A 25,218-nucleotide genomic window follows, 5' to 3' on the forward strand; every position below is an offset into this window, starting at 1 on the left:
AAAGCTAGCCACGCGCCTACTAGTCCTCCGGGGCCTTCCCCAGACACAGGCGGGCAGGCCAAGGCCCACTCAAAGAACTCACTCGCCTTTATTCTTGTGTAAAGCGTTCACACACAGCCTACGGACTGCTCAGAGTCTAAACCGGCAGAGCTGAGTTCACAACATACAGTGACGCGCAGGACAGGTTTGGCCAATTCTGTGTAGGTTTGTCTTAAGGTCAAACATACATATTTATGCGCCCACAGTGCACATGGATGAAAACGGACTTATATTTATTGAAGCTACTAAACTGCTTATATTATCATCTAAATCTTCTGCATGAAAACACTGCATATGGTCAATTGAAATCGACAGGAAAAAAGCACCACGCTGTCATTGGGGGCGTACCCTGAGGTACAAAAGCTAAAACCTAGACATCAAGATGTGTCAGCCCAGATCCGGCCCACATCTGGCCCACATGGATTTCACGCAGGCCAGATGTGGGCCAGATCTGGGCCAACACTATGTTGCTGTCTGGGAAGGTATATCTTTGTAGCTTATTTGCACCTTAATAGTACATATTAGTATCATAAAGATACATGTTAGTATTTTGAAACAAATTACAGACATCCCACCTCTCCCAGAAGGTCCGAGATTCTCCCGCATATTGATAGCAGTTGATGGAACCATCTCCTGGAAATGGGTGGGATGTCTGAAATTAGTACTTAAAGTGTAGATATTAGTACCCTCGGAATATAAAAGGTAAATGTGACTTTTTATCTCACAGTTTGGTCTTTATTTCTTGGAATTCTGAGGAAAGAAAATCATAAATGGGAGATATAAACATGCAAGAAAAATTAACACATAAGATAAGTGATATATGAACACAGAATTCTGACCTTTTTTTTCATTCTTTCTGAGATTATATCTCGCAATTCTGACTTTTTTCTCAGAATTTCAAGAAAACAAATGTGAGAAACTCATCTGAGTTTACATCATAATTCTGTTTTTGTGTGTGTGATTTTTTTGTTGTTGTTGATTTTTATAAAAATAAAATAAGGTAATCTTGACTTCTTTTTTTTTTTAATCCCACAATTCCTACTTTGTTTCTCACATTTCTGAGATGAAAAAAAAGTCACAATTGCGAGACATGAACTGAGAACTCTGCCCTGGTTCTTGAAATTCTGAGTTTACATTTTCCAGTTCTGTTTTTTGTTTCTGCCATGGAATTAAAACAATATAATATGAATTTAGACTTTAGACTAAGAAAAATACTTTTTTTTCTCACAATTCTGACTTTTTTTTCATACAGTTACAAACTTATATCTCACAATTCAGACTTTTCTTCTCAAAATTGTGAGATTTAAGCTTAGAAAAAGTCAGAAAAAAGATGCAATTAACTTTTTAATTTTTTTATATTGTGGTGAAAATGGGCTTTCATATGGGCTTTCTATATTTCGCATGCATGTTCAGAAAAAAATATAAAACTTTTGTTTAACTCGTGGTTGTTGAATTGCAAGTGACAATGCAGGAAATATAGATAAGTAATAGGGATGCAAAGTGTTAAACTGTGTTATAGAAAGACTAACTGAATCTTTATGCAAACCAAAGCACAAATGCTGTAAATCAAGGCAGAACAGTATACTTTATTTTATTTGTAATATCAATATATTTCAATTGAACGTGTTACTGTAATACACATCATCAAGAGTGAAATCTGAAAGTTTCAAGGAAAAATTTAGATTATTTGTTAGATGTGTGTAGTTTCAACTGGTGCAACACTCTTATAAAATGAAGTTCTCACCAGATAAACTACATTTGTGTAAAGACAGTCGCAGTTTGCAGTCCATGCTTTGAATGAGCAGGTCTTTTTGATACAGAGATGTCTGGTAGCACTTTGACATGAAACCCATTTTAATTCAGTATTCACAAAGTGATAAATACTTTAGTCTGTATCACTACCCATCTTGTTTCAGTTTGCTTTTATTACTGTTTCACTCTTAAATAAAAATTATTGACTGAAGCTTTTCAATGGTTCTTTTCAGCAACTTACAAGAAAAGCCTGCTGAATAGAGGTTTTCACTGGACTATTACTGAGACTCCAAAATGTATTTGGACACTTTTATAACGAATGTCTGAATTTCATGAACTAACTTTACTTTTCTGAAACATTTTTCTGACTGTTCACCCGTGGTGTAAAGGTTTATTAATAGAAATACTGTATGAAGTCACTTCTCCAGGACGCAGGTGTCCAAATACATTTTGAACAGTCTATCTATTGTTTTATCATTTCAAACCTATTTTTTTAGGATCCACTGTATATGGTTCTTTGGAGATTTAAACTATATATATCACAGTTTCAAAAAAAAAAAAAAAAAATAAATATATATATATATATATATATATATATATATATATATATATATATATATATATATATATATATATATATATATATATATATATATATATATATATATATATTAAACAGCACAACATTGATAATAAATGTTTTACAATATTGCTGTTTTTACTGTATTTTTGAACGGTAGTATTTCTGTATCAACAATGTCTTGGCAATTTGTAATATATATATTGGTAAATTTTTGACTAATTCATATGAATTCAAGCAATGTAATTCAGATATTTTCGTATGATCTGCTTACTCTCCATTGCTGGTTATGTTTAGGAGTGGACCATCATGCTTACTCTTTTGCTAAAAATTGGAAGTTTTTGTACTATTCACGCTGTGCAGATTCACACAATATCGCCACCTTGTAAAATAGTTACATTTTCCCATAATATATATAATATATTCATATATACATACAGTGTGTGTGTGTTTCTGTGTATAAAAATATACATTCATTACTTATATATATACCTTCCCATGTGTTTTTTCCCCCTCTGAACTGAAACTCTTAAGTATGGATGAAAAAAAAACATGGACTCTATAAGCAAAAGCTACAGCCTCCCACATCAAGGTAAACATTGTACTATTGTAAGAACCCCTGCTGAGTGAGTGATTGGAAACATGAACTGCAGCTACATTACAAGGTAAATCATATTGTAAACCATATACACACATGCATGTAGTTCTTTGCTTGCCTTTGCAATTTTTTCTTGTCATCTGTATTTATTTTGACTGTTTGAACAGACAGCATTCGTTTCCAGACAGAGAGAGGCAGAGAGCAGCCCAGATGTAACACATCAGTGAGCGGCAGATTTGATTGTGTGTGATGGCCCTGAGGTTGTGAGACGCTACAGAGAGGCGTTTGCCACAGATACATGAGGTCATCAATTTAACAGACAGACTTTATTTATCTGTTCCTTTTTCTTCCCTCTCTCAGTTTTTGCCCACACACATAAATACACGACACAAACACATCTCCTGCACCTCATCAGTGCTCTCTTTCGCTTTCATTTATTTGACTGTGCATGTGAATAGTTATGTGTTATTCATGTACTGTAAATAATGAACAGACTTTTAATATATATATATATATATACATATATCAGTGATCTGCTTAAGGGTCAATGTAGAAGATTTGATTGGACCGAACCGATGAGGAGGATCATTCCTACTGGACAGATTTTCATATCTTCAGTAAATTTGTCTTAATTTTTAAAGATGAAAATCATATTAGTTCGTTTGTTTTCATCGGTTCGGTTGTAGTGGGTGTAGCATTCCTGAAGCTCAAATTAGATCATGGTGTTAGCAATGCCACTGTCATGGGTTTGTTATTTTAAATTGTAATATTATTTCCAAATATAACTATTTTTTGCTGTGTTATTGATCAAATAAATTCAGCCTTGGAAAGTATAAGAGACTTATTTAAAAATATATTTTTTAAATGTTACAAATCCTAAACTTTAGAACAGTATTTAATTTGAAGATTTTGCAATATTTTTTTTTTATAAATTGCAATATATTATTCTTTTACTAATAAGTCATTTAATATAAGTCAGTAGTTTTACATTGTACTCTTTCTAATTTAATTATCATGCATCATGCTATTCAAACCTGCATTAAAAAAAGAAAAGGCAATAATTTCAACTTTATTTCTCATAATTGTGACTTTCATATGTTATAATATTAAACTTTATCTTTATAGTTACCTGTTTTATTTTTCACTCCTAAAGGGGAAACGAGCTTCAATACTTATGCATACATTATTATGATGATTTTTTTTTATTGTGATCACTTTATTGTTTTTATCTTCTAAAATGTTAATTCAATTTCACTTTCCATCTATAGTCTTTTGTAATATTCATTTATTAGTGCTATAGTGGCTTCAGGAAGTGACATCATTTTGGTGCAAAAACCACACAAATATAAGTGTTTGCGATGAATGGGATGTTGCTGTTTCTTTTCTTTTTTTTCTTTTTTTTTTTTTGCATTAATTGGTATTTCACATTCCTGCTTGATAATATTATACAAATCTGTATGATATCAACAGATTTTTTTAAAAGATATCAAAATCAAGTTGACATCTTTATGTAAGCTAATGTCAATCCCTCATTTATCAATGGCTAACTTTAGCTCTTTATTTCAGTCCTGGTAGATATCTATTCATTTTCTTGCTATTGTGTAAGTAATCGATTTATTTAAAAAAAAGTCCCTCAAGTCTGAATACCCTTTATTAGAAACACATACTTAAAATACAAACATATTCAGTTTTTACACTTCAAAAAGGTAGTGCATAGCAGGAATGACCCAGGAATGCTTTTATGAAAGTGCTACAAACAGCCTTCTAGTTGCAAAATATGACAGACAGAGTGAGAAAGAGAAAGAGAGATGAATTGGAAGCAGGCAGAGAGGGGCGGGAAACAGCTCTTTCATTTTCTGCAGTGGGGACTTGGCTAAAACATGGTAAATCATGGCCACGGGACAGCAACTAGGAATGCCATCGACAGGATATAAAACATTGCATGTACTCGGTTGGCTCTCACTCATTCCACACGCACACACAATCACGCTGTCTGTGTTCCACATAATGAAGAGACCATCTACCATCTCCTCTCGAGATGGAATAGAGAGTTAAATGGAATTGGGCAGAGAGGAAGGATGGGGGAAGGGAAGGAGATATAGAGACAGATGTGTAGAGATGGAGCGATGGGTAAATGGACGCATACAAGAAGCAGAGATAGGGTAAGTATCCCACAGAGGATGTAGTTCTGTTCTGCATTCTACAACCCAATTAACTCTGAAAAATTCAGGTAGTGAATACACTGTTGAAATTAAATCCACATTGCATGTGAACAACCAAACTAAACTGTTTTGGCTTTTGGAATGACAACTATATTTAAATACAGGAGTGAATTATATTATCATTCTGTGTGGAATGACCATAGATTTTTGGCGTCTCACAACTATAGACAAGACACATGGATGTTAAAGGGATACTCCACCCCAAAATGAACATTGTGTCATTAATCACTTACCCCCATGTCGTTCCAAACCCGTAGAAGCTTTGTTCATCTTCAGAACACAATTAATGACAAAATTTTCATTTTGGGGTGGAGTAACCCTTTAACATCCATGTGTCTTGTCTATAGTTGTGAGACGCCAAAAATCTATGGTCATTCCACACAGAATGATAATTTTGGATGAAAACCGGGAGGCTTGTGACTGTCCCATAGACTGCCAAGTAAAATACTGTACACTGTCAAGGCCCAGGAAAGTATGAAGAACATCGTCAGAATAGTCCATCTGCCATCAGTGGTTCAACTGTAACGTTATAGCGACGAGAATACTTTTTGTACACAAAGAAAACAAAAATAATGACTTTTTTAAAGAATTTGTCTCCTCTGTGTCTCTCTGCATCACCGTAGCAACATTTTGAAGAATATGAGCTGAACGCAAACTGCATACGCTCTCCTGTGTCAGCCGCGACACAAGGATACGTTTTCTACGTGTATTTATGCCTTGATTTGGATGAAAACAGTGCATCCGTGCAGAACGTGTTCTGAAGACAAACAAAGCTTTTATGGGTTTGGAACGACATGGGGGTAAGAGATTAATGACAAAATTTTCATTTTGGGGTGGAGTAAACCTTTAACAGTTTAATTTATTGGGCATAAGCTATTTTTGACCTAACAAATGATATAGACTGGCAAATGTTAGGATTATTTTATTTTTAAGTGCTACTTCATGACAATCCAGGCAAACTGTAATAAACTGAATTGGGTAAGGAACTATGCTGCTGAAGTCACTGCCAAAATATAGAAATATTCAAATGATCCTTCAGAAATCAATATGCTGATTTGCTGCATAACATTTTTTGGAAACATTGATAGATTTTTTTTGCAGGATTCTTTGATGAATAAACCATATTTATTTGAAATATATATATATATATATATATATATATATATATATAATATATATATATATATATTGCATTATAAATGTTTTTACTGTTACTTTTGATCAATTTAACTCTTCCATGCTGCATACATTAAATTGCTTTAAATGTAATTTAATTTTGAATTGTATTATTTTAAGATTTTGCAATAAAGTAATTTTTTTATGAATTGCAATTTTATACAAATAATTGGTGACTTTAAGTCGATTTTATATTGTGCAGTTTCTGATTTGATTATGTCATGCTTTATGAGACAAGTATACATCATTCACTTATCATTTTTGATTTTGTTTCAAATCAGAGATAGCAAATGTGGAGTTGGTTGTTTTGGTTCATATGGTTGGATCATGGTTTGGTATAGTGTGAAAAATAGTGTGGTAACAGTTAAATGACTTATTAGCAGCAGTTTTATTCAATAATTTTAAATGTACACTGCGAAAAAAGGTACAAAACTGTCACTGTGGTGATGCTCATACTTATATGCACACTTTAGGTACTAAAATTTAATTTTTGAGGCTAGACCTTCATGCATTCTGACTTATATTAACTACTAAAGACTTGGATTCTCATGCTAAATGGCCAAAGTAAAAAAAATAAAATAAAATGAGTTGGATGTATGAGAAGTATTTCCGTGCCAAATATTTCGACCACAAAATCAACAGTCACCAAAGAAGTGTGTTTTTGGTTGTGAAGGAAAGCTAACCTAAGTCAATAAAGTTTTTGTTGCTGTTTTATGTCGATGTCACATCTTGCAGATAATCCCTCTTTGCTCTTCAGCTCCACTCACGGCACACCTCCAGTAGTTTGACTGTTTTCTGAGAGAAGCGCTACAGCTGTATCTGTCTTTTATAAATCTGATAAAACTAAAGATTCTTTGGAGATATGAAGGTCGCAAAACTACAGGTACTCAAGATTAACATGAAATCGGCAGAAAGGGTGTGTGTTTGGTCCCCTTTAAGGTACTAATACATGCCATTTAGGGGTAAATAAGGTACAAAGATGTACCTTTTAGCTTTTGTACCTTAGAGTACTGTCCCAGTGACAGCTTTGTACCACCTTTTCTGTGAGTATAGTCATATTTATATGTAAACGAATAATAGAAAAAAATTCTAAAATGTTTTTTTCTTGCTTGAATAAAATCTGTTAATTTCAATGTTTCCACACAAAGCACATTGTTTTAGGTTACATGACAAAGCATTCATAATTTAGGGGATTCTCTCCAGTTATCACTGCCAAACCTTGTCACCGCAGTGTGCATTTGGCCAAATACTTCTAACATGCATCCAAACAACCAAGAGCTCTGAGCTTTCAAGAAATTAAACAGTGTGGTTTGTTTGCTTTTGTTCCAAATGAATCTGAAATTTCATTAGAACCGAGAGCCCGAGAACATCAAGCCTCTCAATAGGCTTAACGACACCCATGATTTCTCTTTTCTCATTGCATATGGAGAGACTATAAAAATGTATTCAATACATTCTAAATCAAATTGGTTTTCATATTTGTTTCTTTCAAAATATAATATGCAATAATGCAGTGCATGGGCCTGCAGTCAGATTTATTTGATTATTGGGGACAAAGAAGACGTAAGCCTTGTGTTTCATTGCAGGTCTGTTGAGTGATTGAGCGGGATGAGAATGAATGTTTGACAAAGAGTGAAATAAAGACACTAAACATCACCTGCCACACACATACAAACGCACACAATTCTCAGAGCAAAACACCATCAACAACCACAGCAGGGTGGAAAGCAATGAAACTATGATATCGTCTGAGACGCGTGCAAGCGCTAACGCACAGACTTCATGGTCCAGATATATCACACACTTCTATATCTAAAGCTAAACATCATATACATATATTCATGATTCACATGCATTATTCACATGAGAGACCATTTCATGTGGTATATCTGGGGCCATAAAGTCTAAACTTGCTACGCTGCCATGTGACCCTCACAAACACGTCGAGCAGTCGTTGTTTCACACTGCAGTTGCCATCCCATCTCTACAATAAAATTTTCTGTTCTTCCTTTTTTTATTGTCACACTTTCAGAGCCGAAGGGGAGAGAGAGGGAAGACTGATTAATCCATCTCTGCGGTTTAGCATTAGTGGAGGAAAGAGAAGGGATTGAGAGTTCAGTCTCTCTGAAGAGAATCAACTTCATTCTGGATTCTGAATTCTCAAACACTCAAAGAATTTACAAGTAAGAGGAGAGGGTCAACACTAACTTTCTTATTGTTTCATCTATCTATCTATCTATCTATCTATCTATCTATCTATCTATCTATCTATCTATCTATCTATCTATCTATCTATCTATCTATCTATGTCGTTTTTTTGTATGTATGTGTTTATGTGTTTTTGTTGTTTGTCTGTTGTTCTTTATATAATTATTTATTTTGTTCTTTATTTATCTGTCTCTATGAAATGTGCTGTTAAAGAACAACAGACCTTTGTAAACCCTGTCAAAACATGACAAGAGACCATTCCACGTTTTGTAGAAGCAGCATTGTGGCGCAGTGAGTTCTCACCCTGATCAGTGCTCCAGTTCTCCATGACTTCCGAAAAGTAATACATGTAGCGCACACCCTTGGACCCACAGGCGCAGAGCTGTCAAAGCGACAATGAACAAAACACTGGGTTAAACGTTACAAGTGCAACCTGATATTTTACAGATACACTCTACTGCTCAAAAGTTTGGGGTTTTTGAAAGAAGTCTTATGTTCACCAAGGCTGCACTTATTTGACCAAAATACAGTAAAAAACAGTAATACTGTGAAATATTAATACAATTTAAAATAATTGTTTTCTATTTTAATTTATTGTAAAATGTAATTTATTCCTGTGATGCAAAGCTGAATTTTCTTCAACCTTCAGTGTCACATGATCCTTCAGAAATCATTCTATGCTGATTTGCTGCTCAAGAAAGATTTATAATTATTGTCAATATTGAAAACAGTTGTGCTGATTAATATTTTGGTGGAAACTGTGATACTATTTTTACAGGATTCTTTGATTCAAAAGAACTGTCTTTACTGTAGATTTAGATCAAACTAATGTGTCCTTTCTGAATAAAAATATGATTTTCTTCAAAAATCACTTGACACTAGTTGTCAACTGCTGATAGTTGCTACAAGTCAAGGGTGCAGATTTTGAATAGTTGAGGTTGACTGATTTTACAGAAAATTACAAAGTGTGTGATGGGCAAGACTGATTTTTTTAGTTTCAGACTATAATTCATTTCAGACTTATCAAACATGTTTGATATTGTGAGTCGATTTTAATAATTAGTCACATGACATTTTATGGCTCAAGTGTTTGGCTCAAAAATTTGAGCATGAGCAAAGATATACGGTTGTGTATTTTAATGGCCATTGTGGTTTATAGGAATGTTCTCAGATATCTTTTTCTAGGTATTAAGTGGGTCTGTAATAATTCAGACTTTCATGCAGTGCAATATTAAATGAAATCCAATTATATTTTTCTCTACTCTAGTTCCCTCTAGTCTTGATTTCCTAATCCAAAGAGTGACAATATATATGATCAACATAAATCTCTCTGTGTGTGTGTGTGCTTCTATCTATCTGAGAGCCCTTTGTGCCCCTGCTGCTAGATTTGGGTTAAGTGAAAATCACCCACCACTCCTCACAGATTCTATCCCACCCTCCCGGTTAATATGATTTTTATTCCGTTTCCATTTTCATAGAGTAATTTTGCCCCTCTTTTATAGAAGGTCATAAAATATATAGTGAATTTTTTAAGCATTCTGCATAACATTTACATTTTCTATTGTATAGATGTGATCAGGGGAAGAAGACTGAATAAAACATTCATGTCAGAGGCCATTTCTTCAGTGACATTTGAAGCTGTATCCATCATCGCTCTCTCTCTCTCGCTAGCACAGGCAGGGGACAAATGATGGTGTGGTGTTTAACAGCGGCCTCTGCAAAGAAAATTCCTACTCTGCCTTCACATTATTGCCCGCTGGCTAGTTCGATGAAAACACATTTTCCAGAGATAAGAGAGAAGTTCAATAGAAATGTTGCTTCGTTGTGTGTGGTTTGCGTGTATTAGTGTGTGTGGGTTTCTGTAAATTGAAACATGTCAGTGAAAAATCCACATTTCAATGATTCATCTTCTTGCTTGCAACACGTAACAGTAATGCACAGCAGATACCAATGCCGTCATTTCACCAGCAAGGTAAAAATGTACTCTTTTCAATTAGCCCAGTCGTGATTTTTACGGCTTAGTATAAGTCACCACGTTTATGATCCATATACTGTATAAGGCATTCAGATCTGAATTTAACATTTGCCACAATACTTGACATGTGAACTGATTTGATTGGTCTGAGTGAGCAGTGTACTGGGGCAGGGCAAATCATTTTCAGAGGCTGAATGGGAAAAGCATAAAATCAATTCCTTGACATGCTAATAGCAACAAATATACAATTATAACGTTTATATATTTACATGCTAATTGCATCAAAGCATAAATAATAAAGCCATTAAATCAATTCCTTGTCATGCTAATTGCAACAATCAATTGTAAGGTTTATATAGTTACAAAACACTATAGAACACCTAAAAAGTATCACATTTTTCAAAATAATCCCATATATGTATAAAGACTAAATAAAAGTCAAATAAAAATGGGCCTTTGAATGTAATTTTGACCGGATTTTTGAAATATTTTGATGGTTCCTTTCTCTTTAAATAACTCTTTGATTAAAAGAATCTAATTACAAGCTATATGTTATATGTACAGTATACTGTATGAATGCATTATCCATAAATACACACATATACATAGAAACTTACATTACACCTGTTTATTTGGTTATCAATTTTTGAAACAGCACAACTGCACATAAAATTACAATTAACAGCTGTTTATGTTCTTTAGAGCTCTACACTAATTTGTTTCTCTCTTACACACACATCTATACACACAACAGTACGTGGTACCGATGAGTTTTAGTAGGAAGAGTTGCTTTTTATTGCTATATTTGTTGTATATTATTCTTATTTTGACACCCACGTGTGAAACGCAGTAATTCTGAACTGAACCTATCGCACATACATTTTGACACATTTAACAGGCATGTCAATAATGCATTTCTTATAATGGTATGATACAAGATCTCATTTTACCATGAAGCACAGAAGCTGGGATTTCTGATATTGTAATAGCTCTTGTTGTTATTGTTTTTGGTTACATATTTTAACATAAAATGATAGAAGAGACCCGATTTAACAGTGTGGACCAGTGTGGAAAATTTGGCTGTGAAATTCACCAAAATGTGGCCCATTTTACCCGACTTTACACTATGAAATGAACGCAGACCCTTTTAACTCATTCCTACATGGAAAAACTTTGCAAACATCACTTCATTTTGACAGTAACAAAGACCCAGTGCTCTTATAGACTACACACAGCGTGAAGTAAATCATGGTGTCTCCTTTAAAATGTACCCTAAAAATGCACTTCCTCAAGGTACTTTAGGTCCTCTTGGGTTTGATTAAATCAATGCAATAAAATGTAACCCCCAAAACAAAGGACACTGCAGAAAACGCAAAAATAAAAGGCTTATAAGAAGGTCTCTCCTCTCCACGTGTGAATGCATATCATGGCAGACTCTTCTGAGGGAGGGGAGGAGTAACCACACACACACACACACACTCTCTCGCTCCGCCATGCTAGTACGGAGGCTATGCTCTCGTCGCTGCTCTCTGACCCCAGTGGCAGTGCTTTCTTCCTCTGCCGCGGTCTAGACTCGCTCCCCCTCTCCGCCAGTCAGAGCGAGGCTCGCCGCCTGCCTGCGCCGCTTCTCCCGCGTCTCGCCGCCAGCTCGCCGGAGGGTCTCCCAGGGTCGAGGGTCCTGCCCCTGCCCGGCTCCGAGTGCCACCTCTTCGGCTACCGACATCTGCATTCCCCGGCGTGTATGGAGCAACATCTTTAGAGGTGGGCGAGAGAGAAAGAGGGTCTTTCGACCTCTTCTGCCGTGTTATGCAGCCTGGAAATGTACGCTTAGACAGGGAGCGAGAAAAATAATAAGAAAAAAAAACACAAAAGGGTTAGAGGTGGCTTGTCATTGAGCGGCGGTGTCAGCGCGGCCACTCACCCGGGGAACGATCACCCTTCGCGGCGGGCGCGTTGGACGCATTTACACGCGACTTTGCGTGTTTTTAACTCGAGATGTCGGTGATATATTTTAGTCCAGGGTGATGCAGGTTCAAGTTGATCTCGTTTGCTCTCTCTGAAGAGTGGAGTCCGCACTTGAAACATGATTTGCAGCCTTTATTTTGATCGTTCCCTCGCATTTTTCAGCCGGAAGCAGTAACGTTAGAGTTGAGCGCAAATAAATATCACGCTGTTAACGTTATATATTAAACGCAACTGCAGGTTTTTCGCAGCTAAGCTAGTGTTTGCTAGCTAGCAGAGGTTGGGAAAACGATTTTATTTTGCAGAAGACGCGGAAAAAAGAAGATGAATATTGTTTTATGCAAAAAAAAAAAAAAAAAAAAAAACGGGTTGGTTTACGTCAAACAGACTAGTACATTACCTGTAGAGTTATTTGTAATTTACTGAAAAAGTTTAAAATCAAAGATAACTTAATGTATTTCGATTTTAAAAACTGTTGTAAGTTTACAACATATTAGCATCATGTCGTGCATATGATAGTACTTTTAAATTAAATTAAAATGAATTTTTTATTTCTGTCATCTGTACAGTGTTGTAGATGTAAATACAGTAAGCATAAATAACACTGTTGCAGTTGGGGAGGGGGGAAAGGAATATTAGGACTTTTGCAAAATTGCATAATAATGTTAGGAGGTAAAGCTACAGAAATATTGGAAAACAAGACTCATAAATAATTCATCAATTAAAAAAAAACATCCAGTTGATTGACAGAATACTACTGACTAATGCTTGCATGTCTGACACTACAGAACAAAAAATGCAATAATTCAGAATTCATTTGCATCAATTTAAATGCCTTCAGCCTTGTACATATTAAACATATTAGTTGAATAAAGTGATTTTTACACACTGCTACAGTAGATAACATGGAGAGAGCAGTGTCACACTTTACTCATTTTTTTTTTTTAGGATGTGCAATAATGGATTGGATCATTAAATGATGTCGAGCTAAATCTAGTGTGGTAAACATACTTTGTAGAGGATGTTCCTGTGCAAAATCAGTGATTATTGCTGCATTCACTTAAACAGTAAATAGTAGTCAATGCGATTCTTTTCCCATATAATTATTATTTTGTTTTATTACAGCAACATGCTATGCGGTTTTTGCACTAAATATGTTATAATATCTTTTAAAGTAAGTGAGTGAAAGTTGTTTTGAGGGTTTTATATGAAGTTGTTAGATTTTGTTGTCAGCTTGATAAGTTAGATGGTTTAAGGTTGGGATCATGGTACTGTTATATCGATCTGTCGTTAGAGTTTTGGTTAAATTTGCAACTGGAGTTTGTGTTGTTGAGTTTGGACGAGATTCTGAACTTTATTAGTGATCAGCATGAAGGTTGTTTTTATCATGCATTTAAAGTGGAAATTAAATGAAAAGTATTATAATTATTAGATGTTTGCCAGAAAAATGTTAAATATTTAAGCAGATGTATTCCAGAAAATAAAATTGATATGCACTGTAAAAAAAAAAAAAAAAAAAAAAAAGAACTTAAGTGGGAGTTTAATGTAGTAACATCTAAATTAACAGTTTTTTTTTTTTTCTACAAGTCAAAAATATACTTTAATATGACTAAATACACCTAAAAAAGTCATTTTTAGGTAAAAATGTGTAATGATTGTCCATTTTAACTTTTTTGCAGTCAGTTACTCTTTACATTCATATAAAGAATATAAAACACTTCATTAATGTAAAAGACTTTCTACAAAGCAAATATTGCACATAATTTAAATTTTTTGCAATACAACTTCAGTTATTTATTTAGCCGTTTCCATGTTTTACTATCTATTTTATTATTATTATTATTCTGTATTACTCTTACAGTCATTTTATGCAATTGTTTTCACATCATAATCTTTATTCTGTCACTCTTTCTTTACAGATAGTATCTCGTCCTCCATCTCGGCACTGTCAAGGGTTTTTTTTTTCCACGTTTAAGTGGTGGTTCTGAAGGATGCTGACTTTGTGGGTCGCTCCAGGGTCCTGGTGAAGTGTCTCATGTGTCACGTGGAGAAAGAATGGCCCACAGAATGCCGTCACAAGGCAAAGTGACCATCTCGGTGGACGAGTACAGCTCCAACCCCACGCAGGCCTTCACCCACTACAACATTAACCAGAGCCGCTTTCAACCGCCACACGTGCATATGTGAGTAACAAGGGACGATGCACAGAAATACAGTTCTGATTGCCTTTTTTATGCATTCTGTTTGTGTTTGTGAGTCAGTTTAGTTTTTAGCTGCTCTGTTTTGTGCTCACTTTGAAATTAAGTAATGCATCAAAAGTTTTTTTTCCTGGTCTGTCAGGCTCGCAGTATCACAGAGCCTTATATGTCTAACATGGTGTTTGTTCCTAAATAAGCAAACTTTGTAATAGGTTTGGACTGCATCCGACACAAGATACCTTTCATAGCATAATGGTCTATGCGGGTCAGACAGAAATAGATGGTTACTATTACGATTTTCAAGCTCTTGGTTTTTATATCGACCTCAGCTGTGGCAAAATATTGCATATTTCAGGTGAAACGTACACCAAGCTTTTTGTCAAATAGATTTTCGTGCACTGCATTATGTGCAATTTAAAACCGGATTGTTCACTCTACGTGTAGTGGTTTGTGGTTTGGAGGAAAAAGTCTTTGCAGCAGACATGCTGTTTTTGAGCATTATTAATTTTTGGGTAAAGTCTTCCAGACTGTTGAATATGATGATAAAATTAGTATTGTCGCACGCCGGTGTTATTACAAAAGCTTTTACATCATTCCAATTCTTATTTGGAATCCATTTTTTAGGCTGATAATTTTTTGCACCAAAGTATAAACTGAGCCGTTTTAACACAGCGCGTGTTTTTTGAACTGTAATATGAGGAAGATTAAAAAGGCTGCATCATTATTTAAAGCCATTGGTGTTTGCATCGCCTGCGGTTTAACGTCGCGAGGCCTGTGATTCCTCTCTAGTTGCAGCCCTGCTTCATCCACTGCTTTCTCCTTAATCACCTCCTTGCTTATAGAGCAGTGTGTTCTGGGAAAGCAAAGGCTTGTTTAGATTGGGGAGATAATGATTGTGTTTACCAGAGGCTAGCGTTGCTGGACATAAACACACACAACTGCACATTCGCTTGAAGAAACGGGGGACATTTATTTTTGTTTTTGGTTTCTTGTCAGCATGCACTGTGATTTGCATTACTTTAAAGCTGCGTCTGCCTGATCTGGTCCTTTAAGTCAGCCTGAAAAAAAAATAAAATAAACAAAAAAATCTGTGAAATTTACGAACAAGAAAAAAAAGACAGCAGCTGTGGTTGCCTGAACTTTACTGTAAAAGTAAATATGGTAGCAATATTCTCAGATTGAAATTAAATTTACAGTAAACAATGCATATTTCATTAACTGAAATATTGTTAATATATACCAAATTACTCAAATCTGTTTTTACCTTTATAATATACTGACAACCACCTTAAAATCCCATGTGGTGAAGAGAAGATGTAACGTTAAACACGAATGTACATGATTAATTAGGAAAAACAAAGAAGAAACCATCATTTAATTGAAAACCCATCAAACGTGAGCTGTCACACAGAGTTCTGGTTATGTGTTTTTTTTACTGTACATTTTAAGATGACTTGTTCTTTTGCACTTTCAAAAACGGTACATTTAACAGTATTTTACTGTAAATTACATGAAATATCATGTTAGAGCTATTCCAGTATTTCACTATACTGTAAGGGAACTTTTTATAGTTAAAATTGTGATCATTTTGTTAATTAACTTAAACGTTACATTTTTAGATTACCTGAAAAAAAACAATATTATTTTATATATATTTTTTTTTTTTTTATTTTTATACTGAACTGAGATTCAAACCTGTTTTATGTCGGTAACATATTTTTTTGTGAACGGATACAAGAGAACAAGAAAATATGCAGGGTAGGATTTGTTTTTATCCATTGGGAGTTGGTCTTTGTGGCAGCTCAACACTAGAGTTTACAATAAATTTTATAAGACTAGCTAGTTGGTTGATGTCAGCTAAAAAGGAAGGATGCTTTAGAGAAAGATTATAAATATTTATTTTACTTAGGAATAATGTCTATAGGCTAGATGAATTGTGCAGCACTCCAGGAACGTGGTTTAACAAATAGGCTCAGTTTGGATTTCACCTTGACTTCATGCATCCCTCATGTAGGTGGTTTAGCAGGGAATTTCGTTACACTACACAGTACACAGTAGACAGTGTGTGTTCAGACGATCATGGCCATGACCCAGTTATGCACATGGCCCCTGTGCATCGACAGCAATTACCCTCGTTAAGGCTCGCCAACATGACCTCAGGAGTCAGAGGAAGACTTAGGAAGAAAGGTTTTTCTTTTGTGCAGCACTCTGGCCAAGAACTAGCACATATGTCAGTTTTGGTTCCCTCCCCTTTCTTTTAGGCACCTATTTGTTTTGTTTTTCTCCTCTTGTATGCATGGAGCAAATTCATAGCAACAGAAAGCATATGCTCCTGTGCTAGTCATGTCAACTAGTGAAGCTTGTGTGATTTTTGGGAAGCTGATTTGTGGAAAGGAAATGCTGAGCACATTGTTTAACAATATCTAAAGCTGATGTGATTTCTGCATTGTTGTTGTAGTTGTTTTTCTTTACTTTTTAGTGTGCTTAAAAGGCAGCAGCACTCGATTAAAACTCTTCTTCTCATCCACAAAGTTCTACTATTAGTTTAGTTTGAATTTTTTTATCAAACTAATATAAATTTTCCATGTAGATAATTTCAGCCTCGGATTTGAATTATTGGAGAAATATAATATGTAAAGTTTGAAAATGTTGATAGTGTTTCAGAACCTAAAATACTGCATTGTGATTGAATCTGTCTGAATTTATTTGTATACTGCATTTCAATTGGTCTTCTTTCTTGTGCTTATTTGCATATGTGATTTTGTCATTTTTTTGCATCTATTTAACCACATAGCTGGCTTTGCACTGAAGTTAATATTACGTTATGTGTTTATTCTCAATGACAAATTACTGATGCAGCATTTACGCAGAACTAAAACTTAAATCCCAAAATACCTAAAGCTTGAACTATTCTTTTGCTGCCTTGTAAGCACTGCTAGTCTGCTCTAGTTATTTTTTTACCTATATTGTCTTCCCTACATCCTTTTTTATTTGTTCCCTCTCTTTCGATCTTCTTTGTGATTGAAATCGGTTGTTCACCTGCTCTCTCATTACCCCTCCTCCCCACAGTCTCCTTCCACCTGAAATTGGTTGTTGCCTTTTTTCTTTTCAACCTGATCTAACAGAAATAACCAAGCACGGCCCGGCAGCTCCTGTGTCTTTATTTCTACAGCCCTATTTAATAAGAGTGTAATTGATCTTTGGCTCCATTGCCCTGCTCTTTAATGTGCATTTGTTTAGGCCTGAACGAAAGCCAGCCTAAAAATACTCAGCTGTTCAATACAGAGTATTTTGATTATGAAATCACAAAGAGAAAATGAAAAACAAAACAATAGTCCTATTTTTGATAGATTCATCAATGGGATAATGCTTAGTTTAAGTTGTGAATGTGAATTTGCAATCATTCAAAAAGAGTTGAATGAGTAATCTTATTTATATATATATATATATATATATAATATATATAATATATATATATATATATAAAATTAATAAAAAATTAATTCTATAGGAAACATTACAATGTTGTGTACTACTTTGAATTATCCCTCTCTTTTCCACTCTCTCTTTCTTTTATTTTTCATATTTTCATATTTTTTATGCAGCTCTGATCGCCTTCCTTTAGCCTTGTTAATTTCTCAACCTTTGAATAATTAAAACGCTCATGAAAGTGTGAAGCATTTAAGAATTTCAACTCAGTGTTCATTTCATCCCAGCCAGGGGGGAGAAGAGGGTGTACGTATCGAGCTAATCGAATGCAGCACACTTTCCTACCGCACAAACAAACCACAGCACAGAAAGACTTCTGTGTTGTTTGAATTACGTCATGTATTTATCTTCTTGTTGGACAGAAGAAAGAAGAATATTGTTGCTTTATGAAGCCTGTTTCTCTTCTAATTTGAGAAAATCATTGCTTTTTTTTTGTTGTTGTTGATGAAAGGCATGCAGAAAATTCCTCTTCTAAAAGAGGATATGGTGACTAGGCTAGTTCTTTTGCATTGATGTGCTGTGTACAAGCAGGTTTCACCACACCTGTCTTAAGAGATTTATGTTAGGAACATTTACATCGTCTTTCTGAAGCACATGAGTGACAAACGACAGGAATGGAGTGCAGTTCGTGTGCGTATCCGTGTGTGATGCATGTAATGGAAGTGCATGAGATTGAAAATATTGGAACTAGCGAGGCTTTGCATGGACTGTAATTTCAGTAAGCATCGCTCTAGCCGGCCTCCGTAATGCAGATGTCCTGCAGAATTAAATCAGAACTCTCTCTCGTTCCATCGGTTCCTCCGAAAGGCCTTAACTCTTTCTTTCAGGGGGATCTGTTTTAGCTTATGTGTGTGTGTGTGTGTGGGAGGGTCACACAGAACTTCCCGATGCCTTTGAAATGAGAGAACCCTTGATTAAACTCACACAGCTTCTGTCCGCCGAGGCTGCCACTGCACAAGGTCATGGGGGTCAAGTGACAATTGACACTGGGCAGGTCTGGGACCTGTATGTTTGAAGGTTTTTTTTTTACATTTCGGCACAGACGACCGAGCACTTCCCTTCCAGACAAACGGCTCTGTGGCCGGTACAGACGTGAAGATCCTGCTAAATCGATTGGCTAAAATTTCCCACTTGTGTCGCAGATGAAGGATGTCTGACTTGCTAGTTCTTAATAGATTATTCATTAAGATTAGATTGGCCTCATACTCTGCTTTAGATGTCATGGTGGACTGCATTGCATGTTCTGTAACTTTCCCTTCAATTGGTTTCCGTACGATTGAAAGAATCTGTTTTATAACAGCCACTTCAGGATTAACTCTTTCAGTCTGCACTGTTAAAAAATTCTGAATCACAAAAAGTTTGCTTAGCTCACCAAAGGCTGCATTTATTTGATCTGTAAAAACGGGAATATTGTAAAATAACATTACAAGATAAAATAACTGTTTTCTATGTGGATATATTTTAAAATGTAATTTATTCCTGTGATGCAAAGCTGCATTTTCAGCATTATTACTCCAGTCTTCAATGTCACACGATCCTTCAGAAATCTTCTTAATATGCTGATTTGCTGCTCAAGAAACATTTATTATTATTAATAAGAACACAACCTGTGGAAATACAGAGTGGTTTCTAAAAGGGCTGCAAATTGTCAGAGTTCTAATTGAAATGTTCGTTCTCATTCATCCTCATCCTCCATCCTTTTTTCCAGCTTCTTTCTCTCTCTCTCTCTCTCTCTCTCTCTCTCTTTGTGCTCTCTGTGTTGCTCTGAAGTTTATTGAATTAGCGCCGACAGCTGAGAAGCACAAGATAAGATAGAAATGCTGTGTCTCTCTGTCTGAAATGGATTTCATTGCTCTATATGAGGGAAGGTGCTGGACTGCACGTACGGCTTGATGTTTCTTCACCAATAGCAGTACAACCGGAGCTGCATGAGTGGAAAAGCCAGTAAATATTTGGCTCTTCTTGATGATTATCATTATCATTTTTATTCTTTGGCCCTGGTTCACAGCGCTTCCTGCCCCTGCTTGTCTTACACACACACACACACACACACACACGTGGCCCTGAGTGAGGCAGATAAGCCTGAAAGTCCATTTCCTGCTGCAGATCAGTGCAGTGGCGGTGCTATCCGCATCAAAGGCTTGACTGCAGGGCACTCTTTTAACAGCCCTGTGCCCCACATCTACAAAACCTGGCCCTCTAAAATATTCATACTGTACACAGAGGGTTCACTCTCTCACTCTTTCTCTCGGTCACTCTCTCTCGCTCTTTAAATTCCTACATTAAAGAAGGAATTTTTCCATGGCGGGAGAGAAATGCTAAATATTTCCTGTGCAGAGCTCTGATTTATCCTTCTATAAAGAAATTGCATGTCATCTTTTAATGGCTGTAACAATTTTTTTTTTTTGTCCTATCCGTTAGTCCATCTGTCTGTTTATCTGTCTATGATATTTTTGATGTTGTCGTATTTGTGAAGTTAAATCAATAAATACTATTCCTCTAAGTATAATTAATAACATTAATATTAAAACTTCAAACCTAAGAAACCAGATAATGGGCGTCTGATGTTAATTAGCAGTCGGAGCACTGCCTTTAATCCCGCAGACCAGAGGTCGGGCTCTAAATTAACCGCCTATTGACCGGACAATCATTATGTAATAATGAGTGCTGGGGGGGTCTAACGTAATTATTCCTTTCTTCTCATTGGACAGCAGGGGTCTCTGTGCTGTAAAGCACTTTGACTAACAGTTCCTCTGTCGATTGCAAAGAGTGGGCGGGATCACAATGTAAATCTGGCTATATGAATGTCAATGGAATTAGTCTGGTTAAAAAAGAGAAGCTTAATTTGGAAGTGGATTTTAAACCCATTTTGCTCTGATAATGGATGCATTGTTCACTTATAGGCTGTTAGAAAAAAATCTGGAAAAGTTAAAGTGTAATGTGTTTGATGCAATCAGCCAATCAGAACATATTTGATGTTTAATATACTGTTATGTGCAGCAGGATTTCCGACCAGTGAGAGTGTGCAGTGGGCGGGGCTACCCAGCACAGCATACAGAAATAGAAACCAAGCAACTAACAAAATGTCACTCATTTTTAGCTCTGATTGTGACTTGATTGACACAAAAAACTCAGATTTGCATGGCAGATATACCCTTTATCGGATATCTTTAATCACTTGTCACTTTATTTCTTCCCATGAGGACTGAGGGCACAAATGTTAACTGTGCTATAAAGGGAAAAAAGTCAAAATAGAAACCAGATAATTGTTCCCTACCTCAGTTTTGACCTTACAAACAATTGTGGCTGCTATTTACAAATTTTAGGTTATTTCTTGTAACAAAAGCCAAAGGAAGGAAGAGAGATCCACAAATAGCACGGCGTCTTCGAGTCTGTTTCTGAAGCTTTGATACAGTTCAATCACTTGTTGTTTCTGAAGGTTAAAGAATCAAGTGAGCGCTGTCAAATAGAGTATCTTTGAACAAAAATCAAAACGCTTTCCTGTGCAATATGACACATGTATCCAATAAAAGAGCCGCAGTGCATCCGGAGTCTAAGAGTGCGTGTTTTATAAAGGTCTTTTCCTGACATGAGGAAGTGTGATCTTCCCACAGCTAAATGTTGTTTTTACCATACCTTTACTGTGGATTTGAACAACAGTGTTATTCACTCAGTTTCCCATTCTTTCAAGATATATCTTGCCTTTTTCAGTGTCACACACTCTCTCTCACTCTCTCTCTCTCTCTCTCTCTCTCTCTCTCTCTCTCTCACACACACACACACACACACACTAGTTTTGCTCTAATGCAATTTCAGTGGCTCTATAAGCCCCTGGTCCGAATAATCCTTTCTTTTCTCCCCCCACCTAATGAATATTTAAAAGACTGTGTGAATATTTAAAACAATGAGCAAATATTCAAAAGGCTTCATCCGGTCATGGTTTTCTTTTAGAGAGCACCTTGAACAAATGTTTTGTCAGGTAACCTAAAGAAATGTGCTTAGTGTTTAAACATCCAAGAAATTGGTTTCATTCAAGTAAAAATCAATGAATCAAACAGTTTTTAAGGGTCAGGAATACAGTTCCTCTGGCTTTATGCTTGAACCACCAAACTCATGGGTTTGCCTTCCAGGTAAAAGAAAAAGTATTAAGATGGTAAATGGTCAATTTTTTTATTTCATTTTGGCATTAAAATGTTGGTTTACTTGTGAAACAAATCCTGTGAGTTGCATGTTCAGGTGATAGCGAACCAACAGATACGCAGGTCTGCTTCCATGTGGAAAAACCTTGTTTACTCTAATAGATTCATATGACTGTGTGTGTGTGTGTGTGTAAGCCACAAAGTTCAGCATGCCAGCCGCTTCCATAACTCTGTCGAGTCTTTTATATCTCCGTGGCTGGCCTGACCACCACAGACCACATTTAATCAATACGTGTGTGTGTGTCTATGTGTGTGTGTGGACTTGCTTTTATTTACTGCATTGTGATCAATAACAAATATTATTTTCTGTCTGCCTGTTTCTCTCTCTCCTTTTTAAAGTGTGAGGATTTTCTGTGCAGGTGGTTCATTTCAGATATGACTCGGTCATATAAATGTAAACACAGTTCAGACAGATGCATGAGCCAGTGTCTTTTTCTTTCTTTCTTTTACTCATTCATTCATTTCCCTTTACTGTGTTTGTTCTTCCTTATGTGTATATTTCTTCTTTTTCTATCTGTCTTCTCCTTTTTTGTTGACTCGCTATTTGCCATTCTGCACTATTTTCTTTTCTTTCATTTGAGTATATTCTCTTTTATGTACAACTGCTTAACATACTTGTTTTCCTTAATGGAATTGTGTGTGTGTGTGTGTGTGTGTGTGTGTGTGTGTGTGTGTGTGTGTGTGTGTGTGTGTGTGTGTGTGTGTGTGTGTGTGTGTGTGTGTATTGTGCACAACCACCCACCTCCCTTCTTAAGGCCCTTTATATTTTTAGTCGGACAGGAGATGTAAGTGTTAATTAGAGAGCCAAGGGCTTTTTGTCGACTGACAACCCTTTTAGTAATGAAATAATAGTGTGGGGAAAAAGTGCGGCTTATTGCACGTTTCTGACTTCAATTACAGCCAAGATCCTTTTTTCATTCCTTTTGAGTTATAGAGGAGAATTTCTTCCATCCCCGTCCTTCCCCCAAACTATCTTTGGGAAAATAAATAAAAGGATGTTCAGACAAGAAGAGAGTGATTCTCTTAAATAGACATCAAATGTGAGAATTTCTGAAGGCTGCCTCCATTTTCAGAGCTTCTGCAACAAAAGATTCTGCTCTAGTTTTCACTTTTCCACAAAAGCTGTGAATGTAAATGTGAAAATGTTTCTGCAACAACAGTTTTTTTTTTGCACTCCATTTCCAAAATATCTATCTATCCATCTGTATGTCCGTCTATCCAACTATCCATCTATTCTTTGTTCTATTTGTCTGTCTACATAAAAAAGTCTAGACAAATGTCTTTGAAACAAAAAAGCATGTTGAATTACACTAACTGAAAAAATCATGCATTGCATTAACAGTGCTTGCATTTTTATGCCTTGTATTTTCAAAAAAACAAAACAAAAACTGATATGCAGAAATGGAGCAAGCGGTAAAAGTTATGATTATCAGGGCAAGTATGTATTTGCGGAAAAGCTGATTAAGACTTAAAAGCTGTGTTTACGTTTAATTCAGTATCTTAGCTATTGCTTGTTTCCCCGTGAAGCCACATGTAAGTAGCTTTCTCTACCAAATGAGATTATAATGCTATTTTACGTAACGCTATTTTTGTTGTTGTTGTAGCTGTATGTGTGTGTATTGTATTGTGTAATGTGTAATGTGTATTGATGTAAATTAATGTTAGACAGTAAACTCTATGGGATGCGAGACATTTTTTGGAAGAAATTCCAGCAATAAAGTGAAAATTGAATTAAATTTAATTAAATAATATAAATGCATAACATAAATGCAGCCTTGGTGAGCATAAGAGACTTCCTTCAAAAGCATTAAAACAATCTTACCAACCCCAAACTTTAATGGTAGTGTATGATAAGAAATTTGGTTCAATTCCAATATCACATAATGAATCCAGTTCCTTAATGTTTCCGTCACACATGATTCTGTTATAGATCAAAATTTTGCCACTACAGTGATGTTTCATTCACAATTTTTTTTTTTGGTTTGTTCTGTTGTGTTACGTGCATAGCAATGACAGACTGATTTAAACATGTCACTGAGCTCATGTACTTATGTAACTAGCCGGCTAACAGTTGAGTCAAGTTATTTCTGCTGATTTTCATGCTCATAAAATAAGCTCCTTCTCTTTCTCTCCCGCCATCTGTTTCTCTGTCACTTGTTCTCGCTCTCAGGGTGGACCCCATCTCGTACGACACTCCCAAGCCGAGTGGCCACACGCGTTTTGTGTGTGTGTCAGACACACACTCACGGACAGATGGCATCCAGATGCCTTACGGGGACGTTCTCCTGCACACGGGGGATTTCACCGAGCTGGGCCTGCCCTCGGAGGTCAAGAAGTTTAACGACTGGTTAGGTAAGGAGCTGCGATTAACCACAGTTTAACCTCTTGGATCACAGCTGACCCTCACACACACACGTAGCGTTTAGAGACGTGTGAAGTGGTGGTGACAGGTTTTAGTGACTGAAGCTAATGGTCAGGAGAGGCTGAGTTTCTCCTTACAGCATCCGTCACAATAACAGAAAGTGTTCAGTGAGGAATTCTGGGTGCAATAAGTCATTTTGTTAGATCTTTTTGCTGTTTTGGGATTTGTCAGATTAGGATTTAATTTTCCTCAGACTTTTAACTTTGTATTTTGAAGTATGGAAGTATTTCTCCTGTAAAAAAAAAAGTGCTTATCTAGTCATTGTACAGTACCGTTCAAAAGTTTGGCATCAATACAATTTTTTTTTTCTTCAGGGATCAGTAATTTTGTTCTTTTGTTCAGCAAGGATACATTAAAAATTTAGAGTAAAGATTTCACTAGAAAAGATTTCAAATAGA

At 35.8% G+C, this 25,218-nt stretch overlaps 1 protein-coding gene across 1 annotated transcript in view; it reads left to right on the forward strand.

Moving 5' to 3' along the window:
• Nucleotides 1-12,171: 12,171 nt before the first annotated feature.
• LOC122145576 (metallophosphoesterase MPPED2-like) overlaps nt 12,172-25,218 on the forward strand; it is a 54,632-nt gene continuing 41,585 nt past the window's right edge. The window contains exons 1-3 of the mRNA XM_042759555.1: nt 12,172-12,311; nt 14,432-14,695; nt 24,569-24,750. Of these exons, the coding sequence (XP_042615489.1) occupies nt 14,568-14,695; nt 24,569-24,750 (310 nt within the window). The 5' untranslated portion in view covers nt 12,172-12,311; nt 14,432-14,567. The remainder of the gene's footprint in view (nt 12,312-14,431; nt 14,696-24,568; nt 24,751-25,218) is intronic.

Source organism: Cyprinus carpio, chromosome A7 (genome assembly GCF_018340385.1).
Source record: "Cyprinus carpio isolate SPL01 chromosome A7, ASM1834038v1, whole genome shotgun sequence".
Taxonomy (NCBI): domain Eukaryota; kingdom Metazoa; phylum Chordata; class Actinopteri; order Cypriniformes; family Cyprinidae; genus Cyprinus; species Cyprinus carpio.